We start from the raw sequence: 18,717 nt of genomic DNA on the forward strand, positions 1-18,717 counted from the left end.
GGACTGGGTGGGCTTTAAGGTCCCTTCCAGCCTCAAGCTGTTCTGTGGTTCTGTAAGTAGGGATTATGGCACCAAAATGTAGAGAACTTGTTTAGTAGTAAGTAACAATTCTGGAAAATGAGGGAAAAAATTGAAAAGCAAAAAATTAAGCACACATGAAATATTAGAATTGGACTTTTTTTTTTTCCTAAGAACGCCAAAAATGTTTCAGGCCAAATAATTCTATCTGTGAACAGCAAATGTCTTTGTTGATGCATCTCCAGTGCGGCATTACTTTCTCCTTGCATCTATCTCTACATACTCCATCCGCAGATGCCAAAGTAACACGGGGGGAAGTAGCAGAGACACAGAAAAGGATTTCTAATTCTCTTAGTGGAGTTTTTCTGCACTCATTCAAGAATGTTTTAGGGTTGTACCACACCAGAAATACTACAGTTCCCTACTGATACCCTGGTGATAACAGGGAAACAGGAGGATAAAGGAAATGGAAAACAAACATAAAAAATGATGTTAAGAGAAGGAAAAAGCCTTTTTTTTTTTTTTCCCATAGTTGCCTCTTTCTTAACTTTATTTTTCCTGTATTTGCTCAGCAGGAAAAAGGAGGCTTGAAGAGGGAATGAAAAAGTAGATTTTGGCTTGGGATCAACGTTAATGAGCTTTCAAGGTAATTCAGTAATGGAAAATGGAAAAAAAAAGCGAGAATGGATAAAAAATAATCACAGAAGAATCTAGGCATCCGATTTTCTCCCACAGTGTGTAAACCTACACACCTTCACCTGCATGAACAGAGCCACGCTGATTTATGCCAGCTCTTCTGAGCTTACACATTCTCTTGATGACTCTGGCACTGAATTTGATGAGGGCAGGCAGAGCGCTTCCGTGGGAATCAGCAATGGCACAGGTAAAAGCAAAACCAAAGGCAGCAGGAGCCAGAAAAACAGAGCTGTAATGAAAGGAGGAGGGAACTGTTTTTTCTCTGGATGGCAACACTGAGGTTCATTTAGTAAAGAATTTTGTCCCCAAAAATATATCCGTGCACAGTTGAGATGATAGGCACTGCTTTTCTTAGCACTAGAAAGCTGTGGTGGAATTTGTTATGCAAAATATTCCCACAGATAGGCACCTTGCTTAGAGTAAGCAAGTGCAAACATCAGTACAGCAGAGCACGCAAACCGTGATTTGCATGTCTAGACTTCTTTATTACAGTATTTTAGTCGCAACCTATCCTAGATAGACAAGTCAACTTCATTTTACACTTCATTACGTCTGCTTCTTTCTCAAGCAAAATCAGCATTTAAAAAGAGTTGCAGAATTCAACAGTGGCACATATTATCACTTTCATAGCTTTTTTAGCAACCTGTAGAATAAATCCATTTTTTCCTACAACCCTTCCTTTTTCCTCTAGTCATCATCTATTCATAACAGGTTTTATGCAATTTCTTTCATATTCATAAAACATGGAATTACGAGATACGACTTCTTTTAAGAAAGGTTAAGAGATTATTCAAGAAAGTAGCAGCCAGTTACAGGAAGTGGAAAAGCAATATAAAAACTAGCCTAGCCTGGTGAATGACCTGGCTACAGGTCTTCTCTATTGCTCTAGATATTGCTCTATACTAGTATAGGAATATAATTGCGTAAGATATATATACAAAACCTTACTATATTATTTCCCCTCTAGGTAGACAACAGGAGTTTAAGGCAGGTCACAGTGGCCCCTTGTACTGTTTTGCAATCTAACAATGCCGAAAGCGACTCGAGATCGGGAAGGCCCTCTTAAGCGTGCTTTGTTCACAGCTTTGGAAACCGCTGACATTGCTAATATAGCAAGCTCGATACAGAGGAACTTTCTGAAGCTGTGTCACCTACTTCTGCTTATCTGTGTTTCCCATCACTGAGACCTTCAAAGGGCATACAGTTGCATGTCCCTACTAGCCCACTCTTCTGCAGACCTCAGTGGATTACCCAGGGAGATTCCCAGACAGCTTCATGTGATGCACACGTTGTTTTGTCGTTTTTTTTCCTTCTGAACATGGTTCCTTTTTCTGGGTTCCTTCCCCTGAAGTAAGTGGGATTTCTACACCAGAAAGGACAAAGCATCTTTACACCAGAATGGAAACAATCACAAGGGTAAGCTGGAATAATAAATATAATTAAGCTACGGCAGGCCAGGAGAACAAGGATATGAAAAACTTGGAATGGTGTTTACAATTTTACATCAAATAGTAAATAAATGTTCCCCGGTCTCACAGGCACTATGATGCAAATGTACTTTGTGCTAGAACCTGTTGCAGTGTCTGAATACTCAGAAAGATGTATGAGCTGCAGTCAGGAGAAAACACCATGCCAGCCATTTTCAGAAGAGTCCTTCCATAAATTACTTTATTTCTCATTAAATGAGCACAGAGTCATTACCATATTAATAACAGATATGTTTATTATTACATATCCATCAGTGCGGCTTTCAATACCACTTGAAACATGCAAATCGTCCTAAGGACGAATCAGTTTTCCAGTGCTTCTTATTTAATACACAACTGCAAAGCCATTATAAATTACTGAGGAGGTATTCGGTTAAGAAATAATATAAAATAAAACCATACTGCCCATATAACCATGAATGCATTCCTGCTACAAAGCAAGAGTCCGACAGCATTTACTGACATTCCTGAATTACCTGAAGCTTCCGTGTTATACGCTTTTTTTGTTTTTCCCATTGCCTGCACATTTCTTGCCTTATAAACCAGAACCAGTCTTTCTTTGTAAGAGGAATTCTCATTCAAAGATCGTATTTAATTTAGAAAATGCATCTAGCATCTACAATACTTCAACCAATCAAAGTTCAGTAAAAACCACTGATCCGCAACAGGTTTTTTTTAGAGGTTTCCTTTGTTTAGTTTTTATATTTCTGCATTTATTGACATGGCAATCATACAATTAACTCAAATTAAGGCACGAAAATGACAACGTAAAACCCAGTAAAAGTGTTCTAAGAATAATTTACATTTCAAACAGTGCATACATGTTTGTTAACTTAATGTATGTTATCTCTTAAAATTGTAAAGCAATACGTTATTCAGTTATAGAAATGATGTACCCCAAAATATGCTTCCAAACTTGGTTCCTTTTACTGTTAGTTTCTAATGCCTCTAATAGTAAAATAATTCAGTATGGCTTGGCAAAAAATGCATAGATTAAAGGCAATTGCTTGTTTCCCCCCCCCCTTTACAAACCTGCTGAATCAGTATTTTGAAAAGCACAATGTAAAATATTTAACACTTGGATCCATTCCATAGTGGGTGATTAGCATTAAGGCTGTTAAGAACTCTGCAGTGAAGGCACTGAAGTTCAAGTGATAAGGCTTCATTTGTAAGCTAGTTCTGCAGTCTTCCAGAGCACAACTGTCTTGAAAGCAATTGCAGTCCTTCTCATTGAGAAACCTTCCTCCTCTACTCAGTTTCATATGCTCATCTTGACATAAATATCCCCTTCCGAGGGCAAACAAGTCTTTTTCTTTCACTGATATGAAGAAAGTTGGCTGCATTTCTTCGTCATTTACAGGCTTTTTTCTTTTTAAATCCAAAAAGGCAGCACCTTTTTTTTTTTAATTACACCTAGCTAAGCTTTATTTGCTTTAACTTGCATTACATAGTAATAATTAATCTAATCTACCTTTAGGCAAACCCGCAATTAAACACCCTCAGTGTGCTTTTGTGCCAAAGCAAGGAGGAGACAGTAATAGCAATCTTAACCCTGAAGCCTGTGATAGTTATGTTGAAAGGAACAACAGCCTGTCCGCACTGCTCTGTGTGGTTAAAAGCCCTGTTTTTCAGACCGCATCCCATCAGATTCCATTAAGCGCCGTACACGTGGTTAGCTGGAACAAAGAAAAAGGACAGGCAATTAATAACAAACATTGAACAATTTGCTTGGTAACATTTCTGCGTGTTTGTTCAGAACTGCAGTGAAGAACACTTGTTCATTTTTTACAGTTGACATGGGCGACGCTAAGAACATACCTACGCAATCTTCCAAACTGTTCATCTCTGACAACATGAGATGACCACAGAAATCAGGCAGATGATAACATTACTGCAGCTTTACCAGGAAACGATTAGGAGCGGACAAGCGTGAGTATATTCGTGGCAAATATAAGGTGACCTTCTTCCACTTACAGGACTAGCAAAGGCTTCTGGAGGGCTAAGAGCACGCACATGCAGTTGCCAAAGCTCATCTGATGCACAGGAGTTCCATTTGATACATGCATTAACTTGGTCGGGTGCCCAAGTCCAAGTACATGAAAATAAAACTCCTCAACTGTGCTGGCAAAATGTGTATAGATTAGCGTGCTATAAACTAGGAAGCGTAGTTTCAGATCTAGAACAGTACTGCAACTGCTGGCAAGTTCATCGTGGAGTTATAATCCACATTTCTTAGTGATTAAGTTATTAAAATAAAGAATAAGACTAAAAATTAACTTATATTTGAAGTTCCTTTTAAAGGGTCTGGACAACTCTCCACAATATCACTGGATATAACCACAAGGAAAGCCAGATCAGACCTGAATGAAATATACTGAGCTGTTTTAAAGGATGTACTAAAGTCTGTATCCATCGACGAGACCAGGCTGTGCTATACTGTCTGCCAAGACAATGATTTCCACATATTTAGTACAAGCTAAGATGCACATGTATCCCACAGAAATCATCACTGCTTCCCCTGTCTCTTCCTCTTATTCCCTAAGTAAAGAGATCGGGGTAAGAACTGCAGGGTGCAGCATCTTGATTTCAGGGAAGCTGATCTAACTCACTGCTACCTGAAAGGAAAAGGGTTCTTCCGCTTTCATCTTCCTGACTCTAGAGGAGCACCCGACCCTCCTACCCACTCTTCCTCAGCTTTGGCAGTCACTGCACTTCCCAGGGGGCTGATTCCACTCACCAGCTCAAAGAACTGTCTATGGTTTTTTTGACAGTCAGGACACTGAACTGTGTATCTTTCTAAAGGGGACCAAAAAGGATCATTTCAAGCACCGACCCAGAAGCAATGAGAGAAGAACAGGGAAGGAAGACTGAAAAAGGAAAATCCTCCTCTTACAGCAGAAACAGGCTGCTGGATTAGCTCAGCTACTGCCTGATCTCCAGGTTAAGTGCTCAGTACGTAAGGCCTTCTATATGTTTATTTAATTATGTCAACATCTGGTACACTAGAAGCAGACTTTACTCAAGCAGGGAATTCTCTCTTCCTAAACATACAGAATATAATGCGTAGTGCTATCTGGGCACAACACATCACAGCAGTCATTAACAAGTTCACAGTCAGCACTAGCACCAAATTCGTTTGAGGGTTAGAGAACCATCCACACCAGAATAGCTCAAAACAAGCTCCTACCTCATCTTTTCCTAATACTTATGTACTAGGTATCTCTTCACCATCTGCTCATGTTGTCTGCAAGTGCCACGCAAGCCCCAATTTGTTGCAGTTAACCCAGTGTCAGCTGTCTCCCCTCTGTGCTGGGGATGGAGCGTGCCGTGCTGCAAAGCCGCCCGAGCAGCTCCTCAAGCACTAGTGAGTTGGGCGGGCTCCCCGCCTGCCTCCTGCACACATCTCACATGCAGCACAGCAGGCTGGCAGCACGCACCTACCTAGCACTCTTGCTGGCCAACAGTTGTGCCTCTCTAAATTGCTTACGCTCAATATTCTTCTTTCTCCATACTTGGTGCCTACAATATGCAGCAGTAAAACAGAGCTTGCTGTCAATTGATCACATGTTCTAAGAAACTACTTCAATGTTAAACATAAGAAACAAAATTTGTAAGGTCAAATATCAATTACATCAACAAGTTCGCTGAGGGATTCAGGCAAACTCTAGGAGAGTCATACAATTGTTAACTGTTAGATTCACATTGCAGCCTGCGCTCCAAGAAGTTGAAAAGACAAGATGCAAGATACCACGTGATCATTTATTTCTGAATTGCCAGAATGTGAAACAAAAGAAATGAACTTTACGAGGGAGAGGTTTGGCAGGACAGGGGAAGAACAAGTATACTCAAATAACAGAGAATGATTTCTTAAATGTACAATCAGGATCACTTAAGTGTTGTAGATTACTTCAATTAATACAGCTTAAAGATGCATATAAATGGTATATCAAAATAATTATTTCCAATCCCATTTCAGCCTTTAAAGGGAAACCCGTTGTATGTTCCAGGAAGATAGTAAAAATGCACTTTTCTTTTACTGTCATTGTTCCTTACATTAAAGGTTGGAAAATGTCCCTTTGAGATAGAAATGAAGCATAACCTGCAAGCAGGTATTTCAAGGTGATTTTGTCCTGAAAATTTCACATCAGTTGATCATGTAAGAGCCCCTTTGTAGGAAGTCTCTCACGGCAATTGCCGGGTGGCAGCAGAAGGAGCAGCTTAAGTTCTGCTCCAGAGCTTCTGCTCATCCCAGAATGTACAGGAAGACAGACAAGACAGGAATAGGGTAGCAACACACATTTGAGAAAAGAAAAACTAACAGCTATTAAATGAAAACATTTTCATAGCTTTTCTCCAGTTTTCTGATAGTTGAAGGCCTGAAGTAATATCCCTGGATAATGTTATCTTAAGGACCTCCACTGAGCATATCTGTATCTCAAACTATAATCACTTATGTATTAGTGTTAATTATAGGGACAAGAAAATCAGCACTCTTTGTCTCTTTTCTACTACTTGCCTCTGAAGGTGGATGTTCCATAATATACTCAATGCCTCTTTGTGCACAGAAGTTTGCATTTAACACACTTCGTGCAAGGAATGTTTGGCAGTGCTTCCAAATTAATATCCTTCAATATAGAAGGACTCTTACCTCAGTTTCCACTTCAAACTGTCCACCTACTCAGTTATTCTTGGAGAAAGGAACATGCATACTGTGTGAGGATGCAGGTTAAAAATAAATTTACCATGTCCTAGCATTAAAAAAAAGTGTATTTTAAATCTGTCTCTGGTTAACACATAGGGCCACAAACAGCTTTAGTAACAACTCAAAGGACAGGAGAAGACAGGAAATGAGAGAGCAAGGAGAAACAACGGAATCACTACTTAAACTGTACGACACTAAAAAATAGCAAAACAGACAGATGTTTCATGGTGGCACAAATCCATGAATCAGCGATGGAGAAGTTTCTCATATCCCCATTTGCAGAAGACCGAATCAATCCATGAACGCAGATCATCATCCCTGCATTTAAATGGTCTTGCTGATATACTAATTGAACCTTGCTTTCAAACAGGGAAAAAATGCAGAAATGCAGCCAGCTCCCTCACGTGTACTGGCAGGCCAGGCACTGCCATCTTTACTGCACTTTTCCAAATCTGACGAACTAGTAAATTAGACCAAAAAGCAAGAGAATTGCATCTATTCCTGCTTTCAGGACTTGAGCACAGGTTTAGAGCACCTGTTCCACAGTCTTCGCTATGGAATTATTTCACAATTTCCTCTTAAATAAGATTTTACAAACAGATATGTATGTTTTTAGTTAAAAAGATCCACAGCCTTTGTAGTTTCTCACCTCGTTTTTCCAGAAGTATTTTTAACAACTTTTCGGAATGACTGGTTCGCTGAGGATCTTGTAGACACAGTTCTAGGAGAAGCACGAACAAAAGCAGCTGGTGGGTTCTTAGGGATCTTCTTTACTAAATGATTCACCCACTTCTTCTGTTCATCTTGACAGGATGCCAGTAACAACATATCTCTTGCTGAAGTTACATCGTAACTCACTGTAAGTAAAAGGTAAAAGATGACTGGTTATCAGAATGAGAATCATGACCTACCAGTTCCACTGGAAAGAACAAGGGCACCAACGTACGTACCCGGAATGGTTCATATTTTTAGAAGACAACAAACAGCAGGGGAAATTATTATTTCAATATTTGTCTCTCTTCATTAATATTCTTGACTCTAATACTCAAGTAATGAGACAGCTTGTACTGACTTCAGGCTTATTCTAGAAAGCCACGTGGATACCTTATGACTGACTTCCAGAGTATGTATCGCAAAAACTCCCAATTCACAGGAGCACAGAGAGCAAACCTTTCCCCCAATCGATGAAGTGGCTGAAGAACCACTCTTCAATGATCTTAGCACAGCTTGGTGATGTGGTCACTGCGTTGTCCCCAACATAGCCAAATATAAGGTGACAGAAAGAACTGTTCAGGAACCAAGTAATGGACCAGTACCTGGGCAAAAACCCTTGTGCCCTCATAGCTGAGTCACATTAGTTACTCCAAAGGCCTCCCTGCAGAGGCTTCTCAAAGCTGCCTGTTCATAAGCAGTATTAATACCTTTGCACGGTGCAATTAACTCCTCCTTTTTGTCCAAGTGGTCCCTATGGCACTTCACGTGGCATCTTCGACATTCCAGGGCAGCAGGGGGTTTAAAGACGTGCCAAAGAGGTTTGGCACAGGCCTCACAGTTGGCTGGAAAGTGGTATATTGTTGGAATAAATTCATGGCCTTTATGACTTAGAAAGTTTGTCTTCTCTGTAGGCTGTACTGGTTCTACCTCCACATCCTTCCTGCATTCCCCCTCATTAGCATACAGAATCTGAAAAAGGAATATTGCATGTTACTGTTGAAGCACTAAATATTTTTATACAATTTCTAAAAACATCAAATGTTTTGAAATGAGCTGGAACAGGAATGGCAATTCACTTCCTTTTTACCTGGAATATTTTAGGAATTTCTTCAGTTTCTGCTCTATATACATCTCCTTGAGTTACGGGTCGGACATGGAACAGCTTACTAGATTAAAAGAAACACGAATCAGAAAATGCACCTATAATCAAATTGCTTTCAAGTTCTTAAAAATCTTGTTTATGTAAGCAAAATTACATACTTCAAGGCTGCAACATAGTTTTAGGAATTCACTAAAACCTTATAGATCTTGTCTACCCAAGTGAAACCGAGACATTTCATAGCATGGAAAGAGGATGCTGTTACAACGGGTTGAAGATCCACCATGGCAAACTTCCCTGTGAAAAAGGTTTTCAAATTCTTCCTTACAACACCGAGAACTCTATATTATTACTAAAACTGTTTATTTATAACCCTGGATGGAAGTACCCACATGAAGTACAGTGATTTTTTTCTTCTTCCTAAATCATGTTATCAATTGAGAAGCAGTCAATGCCAGAAGATCATAAAGGGCAATCTGGAGCCCAAAGCGTTGAAAATGCTGTCAAAATTGAAACAAACATCATCCCACACTGGGTGAAGATCTTAAGCCTATCCAGCCCAACACTCTCTTTTCAACAGTAGCCATAACAGATGTTTATGAAAAGAGAATAAGAAACAGCTCAAAGAGAAAATAATGCTTTTCCTGTTTACAAGCGAACAGCAGCTTAAGCACTTCCTGATTTTGTGATTCCTTCCAGACCTCTGTATTTCTTAGTCACTGGCAGACTGCTTCATGCATTTTAAAGCCTTTTTTCAATTACTACTCGATGAGGTCCCCTAGCACTCAGCTGTCTAAACATCACACCCAATCACGTAACAGCGATGGGCTTCAGTCATATTTGAAATATTTTTCCTTATGTACAACCAACATACAGGGAACACTATTTATTTATTTTTCTTCTTTAACAGAAACTGCCTGGAAAATTTAGAAATGCTTTGGGCTTGGTCAACACCAATCCCTTCTCAGACTGCAAAGAACAAGATATGAGGCAAGGGGATGAGACCTAGAAGCAGAGAGCCTATGCCTTACTTTTGTGTGCCCCACAGATATCACAACCTGCTTTAGAAAACAGCTGTTGAAGTAATAGGACAAACCAGCCATTAGAGTATCAGAGGGGCTGAACCACAACTTACCATCCATCCCATACTTTAACCAGCAGAGATCAAAGGTAACACCAAATCACAAAAAGAGAGAGAACAGGTAGGTTCCACTGTTTCTGTCCCTGTCATAATAAGCCTCATCTCTTCTACAAAATCAGACAAGTGACTACAGAAAGACCCACACTATCCTGTAATTCAGTTTCTCTCTTTTAGCCATAGCAATACAAAAAAAATTCCAAAAACATAGGATCTTCCATGAAAGATAACAGCATCCTGAAATACAGGTAAAGAGACATTTTCCAATTGGTACAGGAAATTACTTATGGAATTTTGATTCCAAGCTTACAGATTTCTTATCAGCTTGAACACACTGCTCTTTTGCCAATACAAACAGTACTTACTCTATGTCTAGTACCATGGATGGATTAGACTGGTCCTTGTCCTTTTCATCATTATAGAACAGTATCTTTTTACTGCTCACCACAACGTACTGGGAAAAGAAAAGGTAAAAACAAGTTAAAACTGAACATTAAAAAGCAACGTTTATCCAGCTGTATTTTCCTGAGAACATTAGAAACCTTTTTTTTTTTTTTTTTAAACTCAGGCTTTTTAACTAGTATCAAGAGATATTTAAATCATCATCCAGAGATACCACTGACAGGTGTGCAACACTACAGCCACAGTGATTGTGTTCTGTCAGTGCAGAACTCTGAAGTGTCCACAATGACTTTGGAAGTCTATCCATACAGAACTCAAATTTCATTTGCTACTGGGAAATTAATATGAAAAATTACTCCATCCCTGAGCAGCTCCCAGAGCGCAGAGTATCACTTGTTGATAATCTGCAAATGCCTCCTGTAGACTAGAGACCTGCAGGACTCACTGGTGCTTTGCACCTGGTAGCCTGAAGGAGTTAGCAAGAGCTCAAAATCTATTTCCTATTTAATGGACTAATACAACAAAGAGAAAAAGTAAATTAGCAGTAAGAGTGAACAAGTGATTGTCTGGTATACATTCCAAACCAAGGAATAAACTGAAACAGTAAAGGAAATATTTGCAGAGGAAGAAAAAGGGAAGAGAAAAGAAACGGACATCCTTTTGCGACATTCCACTTTAAAGGTCAAATCACAGAGTACTTTCCAGAGTGATAAAGATGTTAAGAAATAGAAATATTAGGTAATGTGCTGATCAGGGTTGGTTTCTTTCTTGAATATTTTAAAAGCTCTTGTTCAAAATAATTATTATAATTATGCTATGCCACTGAAAAAGTATGTATGTGAGAAAGCATGAGATTCTAAGGAATATGGAAGAGCTATTGGGAAGGCACTGAAAGCTTTAGAGCAGGAGTGGACTGCAGGTGCCATTTCAGAGAGAATTCCCAAATGTTCAGTGTGCCTGCAGCATCTGCCCTCCCATCCCCAAAAGTCCATTCGTATTGTCCTCAACTTAAGGCACACAGACACCTCCCCAGTGCTGCTCCTAATCACAAAGAATTATAAAAACTTGTTCATGACAGGAATTACAAAGCAAGCTGCTCAGAGAAAGAAAAGTTTTGGAACCAGCAAGACAGTTAAGATCAAACACCTCTACCCTAAGCACTTCTCAGTGAGCTCAGACCTGTAGCATTCACTGCTTGTAGCTCTTCACTAGGTCCTGCTAGTCCAATGTCTTTGCTACAACTGCCCATAAGCAAAAGCTCAGCCATAGCTGTGGCAGTTCCCTCCCCTGTAGTTCAAGCATGTTAGAAACAATATATTAAATGTATACATATAAAAAAGGACTAAAAAGACTGGTCTGTCCATATTCAGCTCTGTATTCTGGTATACTACAACTCAAAAGTAAGGGAAATAAGAGAATACACAAACAATTCATCTTGAATTCCAGTTACTGGTAGGTAATTGAATGAGTTTCTGCATGACACCAGTACTGACTATTCAGTAAACGGTGGTTACTCCTCCTACAAGAGCAGGCTGAGTTTCCTCATTACACGGGACTGAGTCTGACTTCACAATCTGAATATGAAAGTGACGTTAACAAGTTTATAGAAAAGTGATTTAAAAGTGTGTTGCTCAAGCTGCATGCTTCAGCTGAGCACATCTCAACTACTGATCTCAGTTCCTAAGTCAGGACTCTTTAATACAAAGCCCAATCGAGTTGAGTAACTACAAAGTCTTAATGGTGCAATCCTCTTGCAATTTTCCCCACCGTAGAAAACATCTGTGCTTGTATTCTTTTCATCTACTTCAACAGAAAGCTGATGCCTTCTTTGCCTTTGAAGTATACACCTCTGCCTTTCACGGTAAGAGTAAAGCCTTGATATGACTACCGCTAACAAATGCAAATTCTAACTACGAAAGAATTCAGTTATCACACTGCATACACTGTTTCTGATGCAGTGTAGTTCAGCCAACAAAATACATACGCAAGTCAACATGGCCCCTCAGTCAATGGCTTGGAACTCAGCTTGCTTAACAAATCTTGTCAGCATGATTCGTTTTACAGAGGCAACCACTTACAGCTCAAATTCCTTCAAGGCGCAGGAACTATTATTTAAACTAGAAGAGTATGAATGGAGTAACTGCCTGCAATATCTTGCATGCCTGAAGAAGCTCAAGTCTTCTAGTGGAGAAGCTGAATTTATATGAAGTTTACAAATTTAATCATCCAAGGGTGAATGAATATTCTAGAAGACAAGCACAGATGCCTGCAAAATGTATTCTGACAGAAAAAGGATATAATATTTTAGATCATTAAGAGCAGAATAAAGTGATGTGTTTTGTGCCTAAGCACTGCCAAAAGTCTGACAGCAAGCTGGATAAATCAATTCTAGAACAACAGGAGTCAAACAGCCTTGGATATCATGAAAAAATTCTGATACATGTTGCACATCTGTCCTTCTGTTACATCAGTCATGGAATACATTTACAAATAAAGAAACCTGAAGAGTATTCAAACACTATTGGCATTTGACTCAAACATGGCACTGAGAACATATTCGATCTTGCCCTGTAGATTTCAAGCAGATCTACTAACAGGGAGACAGCATTAAAGGCAAAGAGACTGGAAACCAACTGAAAAGCATTCCAAGTATCTGTAACAAAGCCAAGGTTCCAAACTGTGGTAAGCAAGCAATTTCAATTTGGCACTAGACTGCATTGCCTCTTATCTGAAGGTCTGGGGGTAATACTCTAAGTAGAAATTGATTGAAATAGAGTAGAGCTTAACACTCACTCTCTGCAAAACAGAATTGGTAGTGCTTTTAATTGACAGACACACCACCTTCATCCCGAGGTCTGATACTGATATGAAAACAGGCACACCTGGAATTTAAAACACTGATAGTATAAAGTAAGTTATGCTAACCAAACGGAAAACTCACTATTTCAAAAGAGTTCTATCTCTTAAGTTCCAGTAAAAACATCTCAGTGCTTCTCTGAAAGCCACTACATCTTTCTCCTTCATATTTTGAAAGAACCAATTCTAATGCTTGTGATAGAATGTGAACGTAAACAAGAGCATTTGAGAGGAATCTTTCAGTAAAAATTAGAAAGATATGTTGAAAGTGTCCTGAATAAACTGTTTGAGTAATTTCAAATACTGGTCTTTGAACATAAGAAAGGGAAAATAAACTATATCACACAAATTCAGGGGTCGGTGCTGGGGCCTGTCCTCTTCAGTATCTTTATTGATGACCTGGATGAGGGCACTGAGAGCACCCTCAGTAAGTTTGCAGACGACACCAAGCTGGCAGGAAGTGTCGATCTGCCCAGGGGTAGAAAAGCCCTACAGAGAGATCTGGACAGGCTGGATCTCTGGGCTGAAGCCAACGGGATGAGGTTCAACAAGACCAAGTGCTGGGTCCTGCACTTTGGCCGCAACAACCCCAGGCAATGCTACAGGCTTGGGGCAGAATGGCTGGAAGACTGTGTAGAGGAAATGGACCTGGGGGTACTGGTCGACGCTCAGCTGAGCATGAGCCAGCAGTGTGCCCAGGTGGCCAAGAAGGCCAATGGCATCCTGGCTTGTATCAGAAATAGTGTTGCCAGTAGGAGTAGGGAAGTCATTGTCCTTCTGTACTCAGCACTGGTGAGGCCACACCTCGAGTACTGTGTCCAGTTTTGGGCCCCTCACTGCAAGAAAGACATTGAGGCCCTGGAGCGTGTTCAGAGGAGGGCGACGAAGCTGGTGAGGGGTCTGGAGCACAGGCCTTATGAGGAGCGGCTGAGGGAGCTGGGATTGTTCAGTCTGGAGAAGAGGAGGCTCAGGGGAGACCTTATTGCTCTCTGTAACTACCTGAAGGGAAGTTGTAGTGAGCTGGGGGTCAGCCTCTTCTCCCTTGTAACTAGTGACAGAATGAGGGGGAATGGCCTCAAGTAGCACCGGGGAGATTTAGGCTGGACATTAGGAAGTACTACTTTTCTGAAAGAGTGGTCAGGCGCTGGAACGGGCTGCCCAGGGAGGTGGTTGAGTCACTGTCCCTGGAGGTGTTCAAGAAACATTTAGATGTGGCGTTGAGAGACATGGTTTAGTGGGGTTATTGGTGGTAGGTGGATGGTTGGACTGGATGATCTTGTAGGTCTTTTCCAACCTAGCTAATTCTATGATTCTATGAAATTGGTTGCAAAACGTACAAAATTCTGTTAGACCATATTCACTTTTTCATTTGTTATACTAAATGATGTTCCAAAGAGAGGGAAAATGGAAAGCCAGAAAACAAACAGAAATCTGTTCTAAACTTCAAGGTATCTTAAGACATCTGAAGTATCAAAGAGCCAGATCATAACATCTGTGGAGGAAAAGCAACGCTACTTTCTTTAGAGCAGGAATGGCACCACAGATGTCTTGTTTCTAAGAATAAACACCAGTTCTTTTCAAGATACTAACCACTGTAAAATAAGGGAGAACAAAATGTCTTAGAAAATCACCCTTGGTAATTTATAATGAAAATAAAAACCAATCTAAAATAAGAGGCCCTAAAAAATGTTCACATTAAGAGTTCCCTGGAAGCTGCTTCATAGACTGCTTTTTTTACGGCAGAAAAAGTATCTCCATAGTGAATTTTACAAAAGACCAGAAGTATTCTGTTAAACACACACTTCCAAAACAATCATTACAACTGCAAATATTTTGTGCACAGTTACCAAGTCAGAGCAACCCCACAGAAACCACCTGTGCTTCTCATTCTGAAGACTATCACACTGTCAGCTGAAGAACAAATACATATGCACTAAATTACTCTCACTACATTTTTGTCTCTTAAATACGAGCTGTAAAACCAATTCTGTCATTACTACATGCCTAAAAACAAAACAACAACAAAAACAACAACACTTTTCAAGGAAGTTAGGGAAGAAAAAGAAAAATCCATCTGTACCTGTTTCTTCCAGCCATGCCGCTTTATGTTTCCCTTGTTTGGTATTGAAAGCCAACCTTCAAGCCTTGATTCTAGTTTAAAGAAATCGAACCAGTAAGTAATTTTATATATTTACATTATTATTTTTATTAAGTAATTACACATATATAGTGAAGCAGAATAACACAAAGCAAACTACTACTAGAAAGGAAAACGTACTACATGCAGTAATAGGCAATTACCTATTCAGCAAAGCAGAATAAAAAGCACAGCTGAATAAAATGAAGATATAAGCATTTATTTCATGCTCCATCACAAGCTCACACTTTATTATACAGCTACTGCAGAATAAAGTGAAGCCACTTTCCTTGATGTCAACATTTAAACACAGTGTAAATTGTTTGCAAAGGGTCAGGCCACAGAAAAGAACTGGCTTTGGAAGTGTGTTACAGCTTAAATGGAGGATGATTAAGAAATTTTCAATGTAAATACCACTTAACACTCATGGGGACTACATGAAAATATTGAGCAGGAAGATGCAGCAAGTAAATCAGATCCGCATTTCCCAAGGGAAACAAAAAGAAGAGAGCACAAGAGCAAGCAAAGCTACACAGGTGTTCCATTACTCACAGAAGATAAGTATAGGAGATAAATAAATAAGGAATGCAGGAAGAATCAACTAGATATAAGGAATAAGAGACAAGCATTTTATTCAGATTTTCAGTGGACAGTTTTTCAAAAATTACTTTAAACTCATTTATTTTGCTATCATGAAATTACTGATCTAACAATTATACAAAGAAGGGTCACAAGAAATATAATTCTGCCTAATGTGAATCATGGACTCCCTCCAGCTAACTGATATCACGATTTTATTTTTTTGACAGATATTTATTAAATTATGCAGCCAGGTAATAGAAGTGAGAAGACACCTTGACGCCAGTAATCTAAAATTACTTAATAAGAAGACTCACAGTTTTGTAAATGGGAGAACAAAGTAATCTAAGTTTTACTCCATAATTATAAATTAGCTTCAACAGCAGCGCAGAAGTTAAAAATTGCAGAAACTCTGTGCACAAATATTTACGTATGGAACTAGTGGTTCCCCTTATAATCCTATGCTAACTCTACATGAGGTTCATCCCAGAAAGCTCTGAAAAATACACCCAAATATATAAAAGATATTGTCCGTGCGCTTTTGTTATGTAAAATTACAGCAAGACTGAGCCCCACCTGGCATTAAAACTAGGTATGAAACAAACACAGCTTTCCAACATTATTCCTATAGCACATAATATTTAAAAGCGGGCTACAATTTAAAAAGTAATAAAAAGATAGAATTACCTCCTAACATTTCTCCACAGACTCCAGAAAATTCTCAAAATACAGGGTGGGGACAGGGAACTACTCAAATCCTAGCTGGAGAAAAGCAGAACTCTTTCCAACAAGAAATCTGCCTGGAATAATTAAGGAATACCATACTTCCCTGCCTCTTCTACCTGTGTAAGACTTGCAGAGGACTGAGAGGCCGCCTCAACTCCCCCTAGCTCTTGATATTCAGTGGCTTTAGAAATGGAAACACATTGTCTGCAGGCCTCACAGCTAATGTTCACCCTATTTCAAACACTTGTTCCCTGATAATTAAGAATAGATTATGCAATTTTTCAGAATTTTAGAAATATTCTAAAGCTGAAGTGCTCTTTTGGAAAAAAAAAAATCAAACTGATTACCTACTACTAATGAACACACTACAATGATTCTAAAAGAAGACTACACATCTTGGGAAATTGTGCCATATGAAACTTTGGAAAGAGCCAATAATGATAGATGCTAAAGAAGCATCAGGTACTACATTGCTTATACAGACAGCATGACGAGGAGTATTTTCCTAACTTCACTTCTATTTCAGTATGTCCTGGAAGAAATCTCAAAGGAAGTAGAAAGTGAATAAGTTATTAAAAGTAAATTGGTTTACATTCTTTTCTGTCTACTATAAATCTATTTTAGTGAGCAAATACTATCTGAATGAGAGAGAATTTCTGAACCGTGAATAATGTATTGCAGTTGAAAATATTTTCTCAATGTGCCCCTTTTCAGCAACAACTAACATCAGTCTGGAACTAAATGTACTCGTGAAAGGGTAGATGAGCTATTTTGTTCCAGCCTCGCCACAAACGTTCATCCTGAGTAATATTTACAGCACATTTTAATTTTCCTTGACAGAGTTAGCTAACAACTGCAAATACTCATCTGGACATTTCACAAATATCTGATCCAGAGGAATAATATTTATGAGCGTTCCCATTAAGTAATTAAGAAAATATGAGCTATCCAGACCATGAAAAAGATTTTTCCAACTTTGTCTCTAAAAATAAGCTCAAAACTATTGCCTAACAACTTCCCTATAGTTTGGAAACAATCCCAGAATTGATACTTTGTATTTCCAATTCAGAGAAGAAACAAAATGCAAGAAGAAGGAGATAGGCCTTGAAAATATCTGAAGGCTAGCTGGATCCAAACAGAATATGAAGAAAAAATATCTGTGAAAGCTACAACTCTTGTAATTCTCTCTCAATGTATATCAGAAGATGGATTTGCACTTTAAATATCTTTGTGGCTAATATTCACATTGTCACAGTAATGATTCAGGATGATAAACAGGAGTTCTAACACTGAGTTAGAATTTGAGAAGACAACCACTGCTGTACTGATTCGTGAGCTTTTGTTGCTTTTGAGCTAAGTAATACTGGTGCCTTCATGAGCAATACAGTATCTTTTCCACATTAAGGAATTCCTGCCCTTCAGACTCTTCCCATAACAACAAAAAGAGTGATTACTACCTCACTAACTCCTTTCAGTCAACCCTTCTCCTTTGATTTCTTACTATATTTTCAATTAAACCTCACTGAGACTGCTGAATCATACTTTGATAGCGACGTGACAGCTACCTGCTGGAATATTTCAAGAAGCCATATCTGTGTCCTGTATTTCAAAAAACTGTTGTCCAAGGTGGCTCACATTCATCGTTCTACCCTGTCTGTGTAAAATATGATGTCATAACACGCATTAATATATTCTTCCCATTAAAATTGCCAGACATATCAACTGTTTAAATTATCTGAACCTCTGAACAAGTTGCCCAGAGATGTAGTAGACACTCTGTCCTTGGAGACAGTCAAGATCAGGCTGGACAGGAATCTGCACAACCTGACTGAGCTGTAGGTGTCCTTGTTCACTGCAGGGGAGTTGGGCTAGATTGACCTTTAAGGGTCCCTTCCAATTCAGATAGTTCTACAATTCTATGATCTTGCAAATGAGATGAAAACAACCAATTCACAACAGGTTAAGTGTCCTCTAATAGGAAAAAACCCTTGAAGTTCATGATTAAATTTTGTCTTCACAAAGAACAACTCTTTTTACAAGTATTAAGACTTGGTAAGTCAAGCCAGCAGGAAAAGGCATTCTAAAGGCGTAACTGAAAGGCACATTATTCCAACTGCTTCAGCAAGGATTCTAACACTGGAGACCTCAACTGTCTAGCTGAAG

The 18,717-nt window shown here is 39.1% G+C and overlaps 1 protein-coding gene across 2 annotated transcripts in view; it reads right to left on the reverse strand.

Moving 5' to 3' along the window:
- The window catches only part of ROCK1 (Rho associated coiled-coil containing protein kinase 1), an 83,303-nt gene continuing 66,951 nt past the window's right edge, over positions 2,366 to 18,717 (reverse strand). Inside the window, exons 28-33 of one of the 2 annotated variants that reach the window (XM_021386114.1) lie at positions 15,193 to 15,263; positions 10,220 to 10,308; positions 8,705 to 8,783; positions 8,325 to 8,586; positions 7,553 to 7,760; positions 2,366 to 3,877 (exon numbers count right to left, since the gene is read on the reverse strand). In XM_021386114.1, coding sequence (XP_021241789.1) covers positions 3,874 to 3,877; positions 7,553 to 7,760; positions 8,325 to 8,586; positions 8,705 to 8,783; positions 10,220 to 10,308; positions 15,193 to 15,263 — 713 coding nt within the window. In that variant the 3' untranslated portion in view covers positions 2,366 to 3,873. The other variant, XM_021386115.1, reaches the window with a different exon arrangement.

The sequence above is a fragment of the Numida meleagris genome, chromosome 2, assembly GCF_002078875.1.
Source record: "Numida meleagris isolate 19003 breed g44 Domestic line chromosome 2, NumMel1.0, whole genome shotgun sequence".
Lineage (NCBI taxonomy): Eukaryota > Metazoa > Chordata > Aves > Galliformes > Numididae > Numida > Numida meleagris.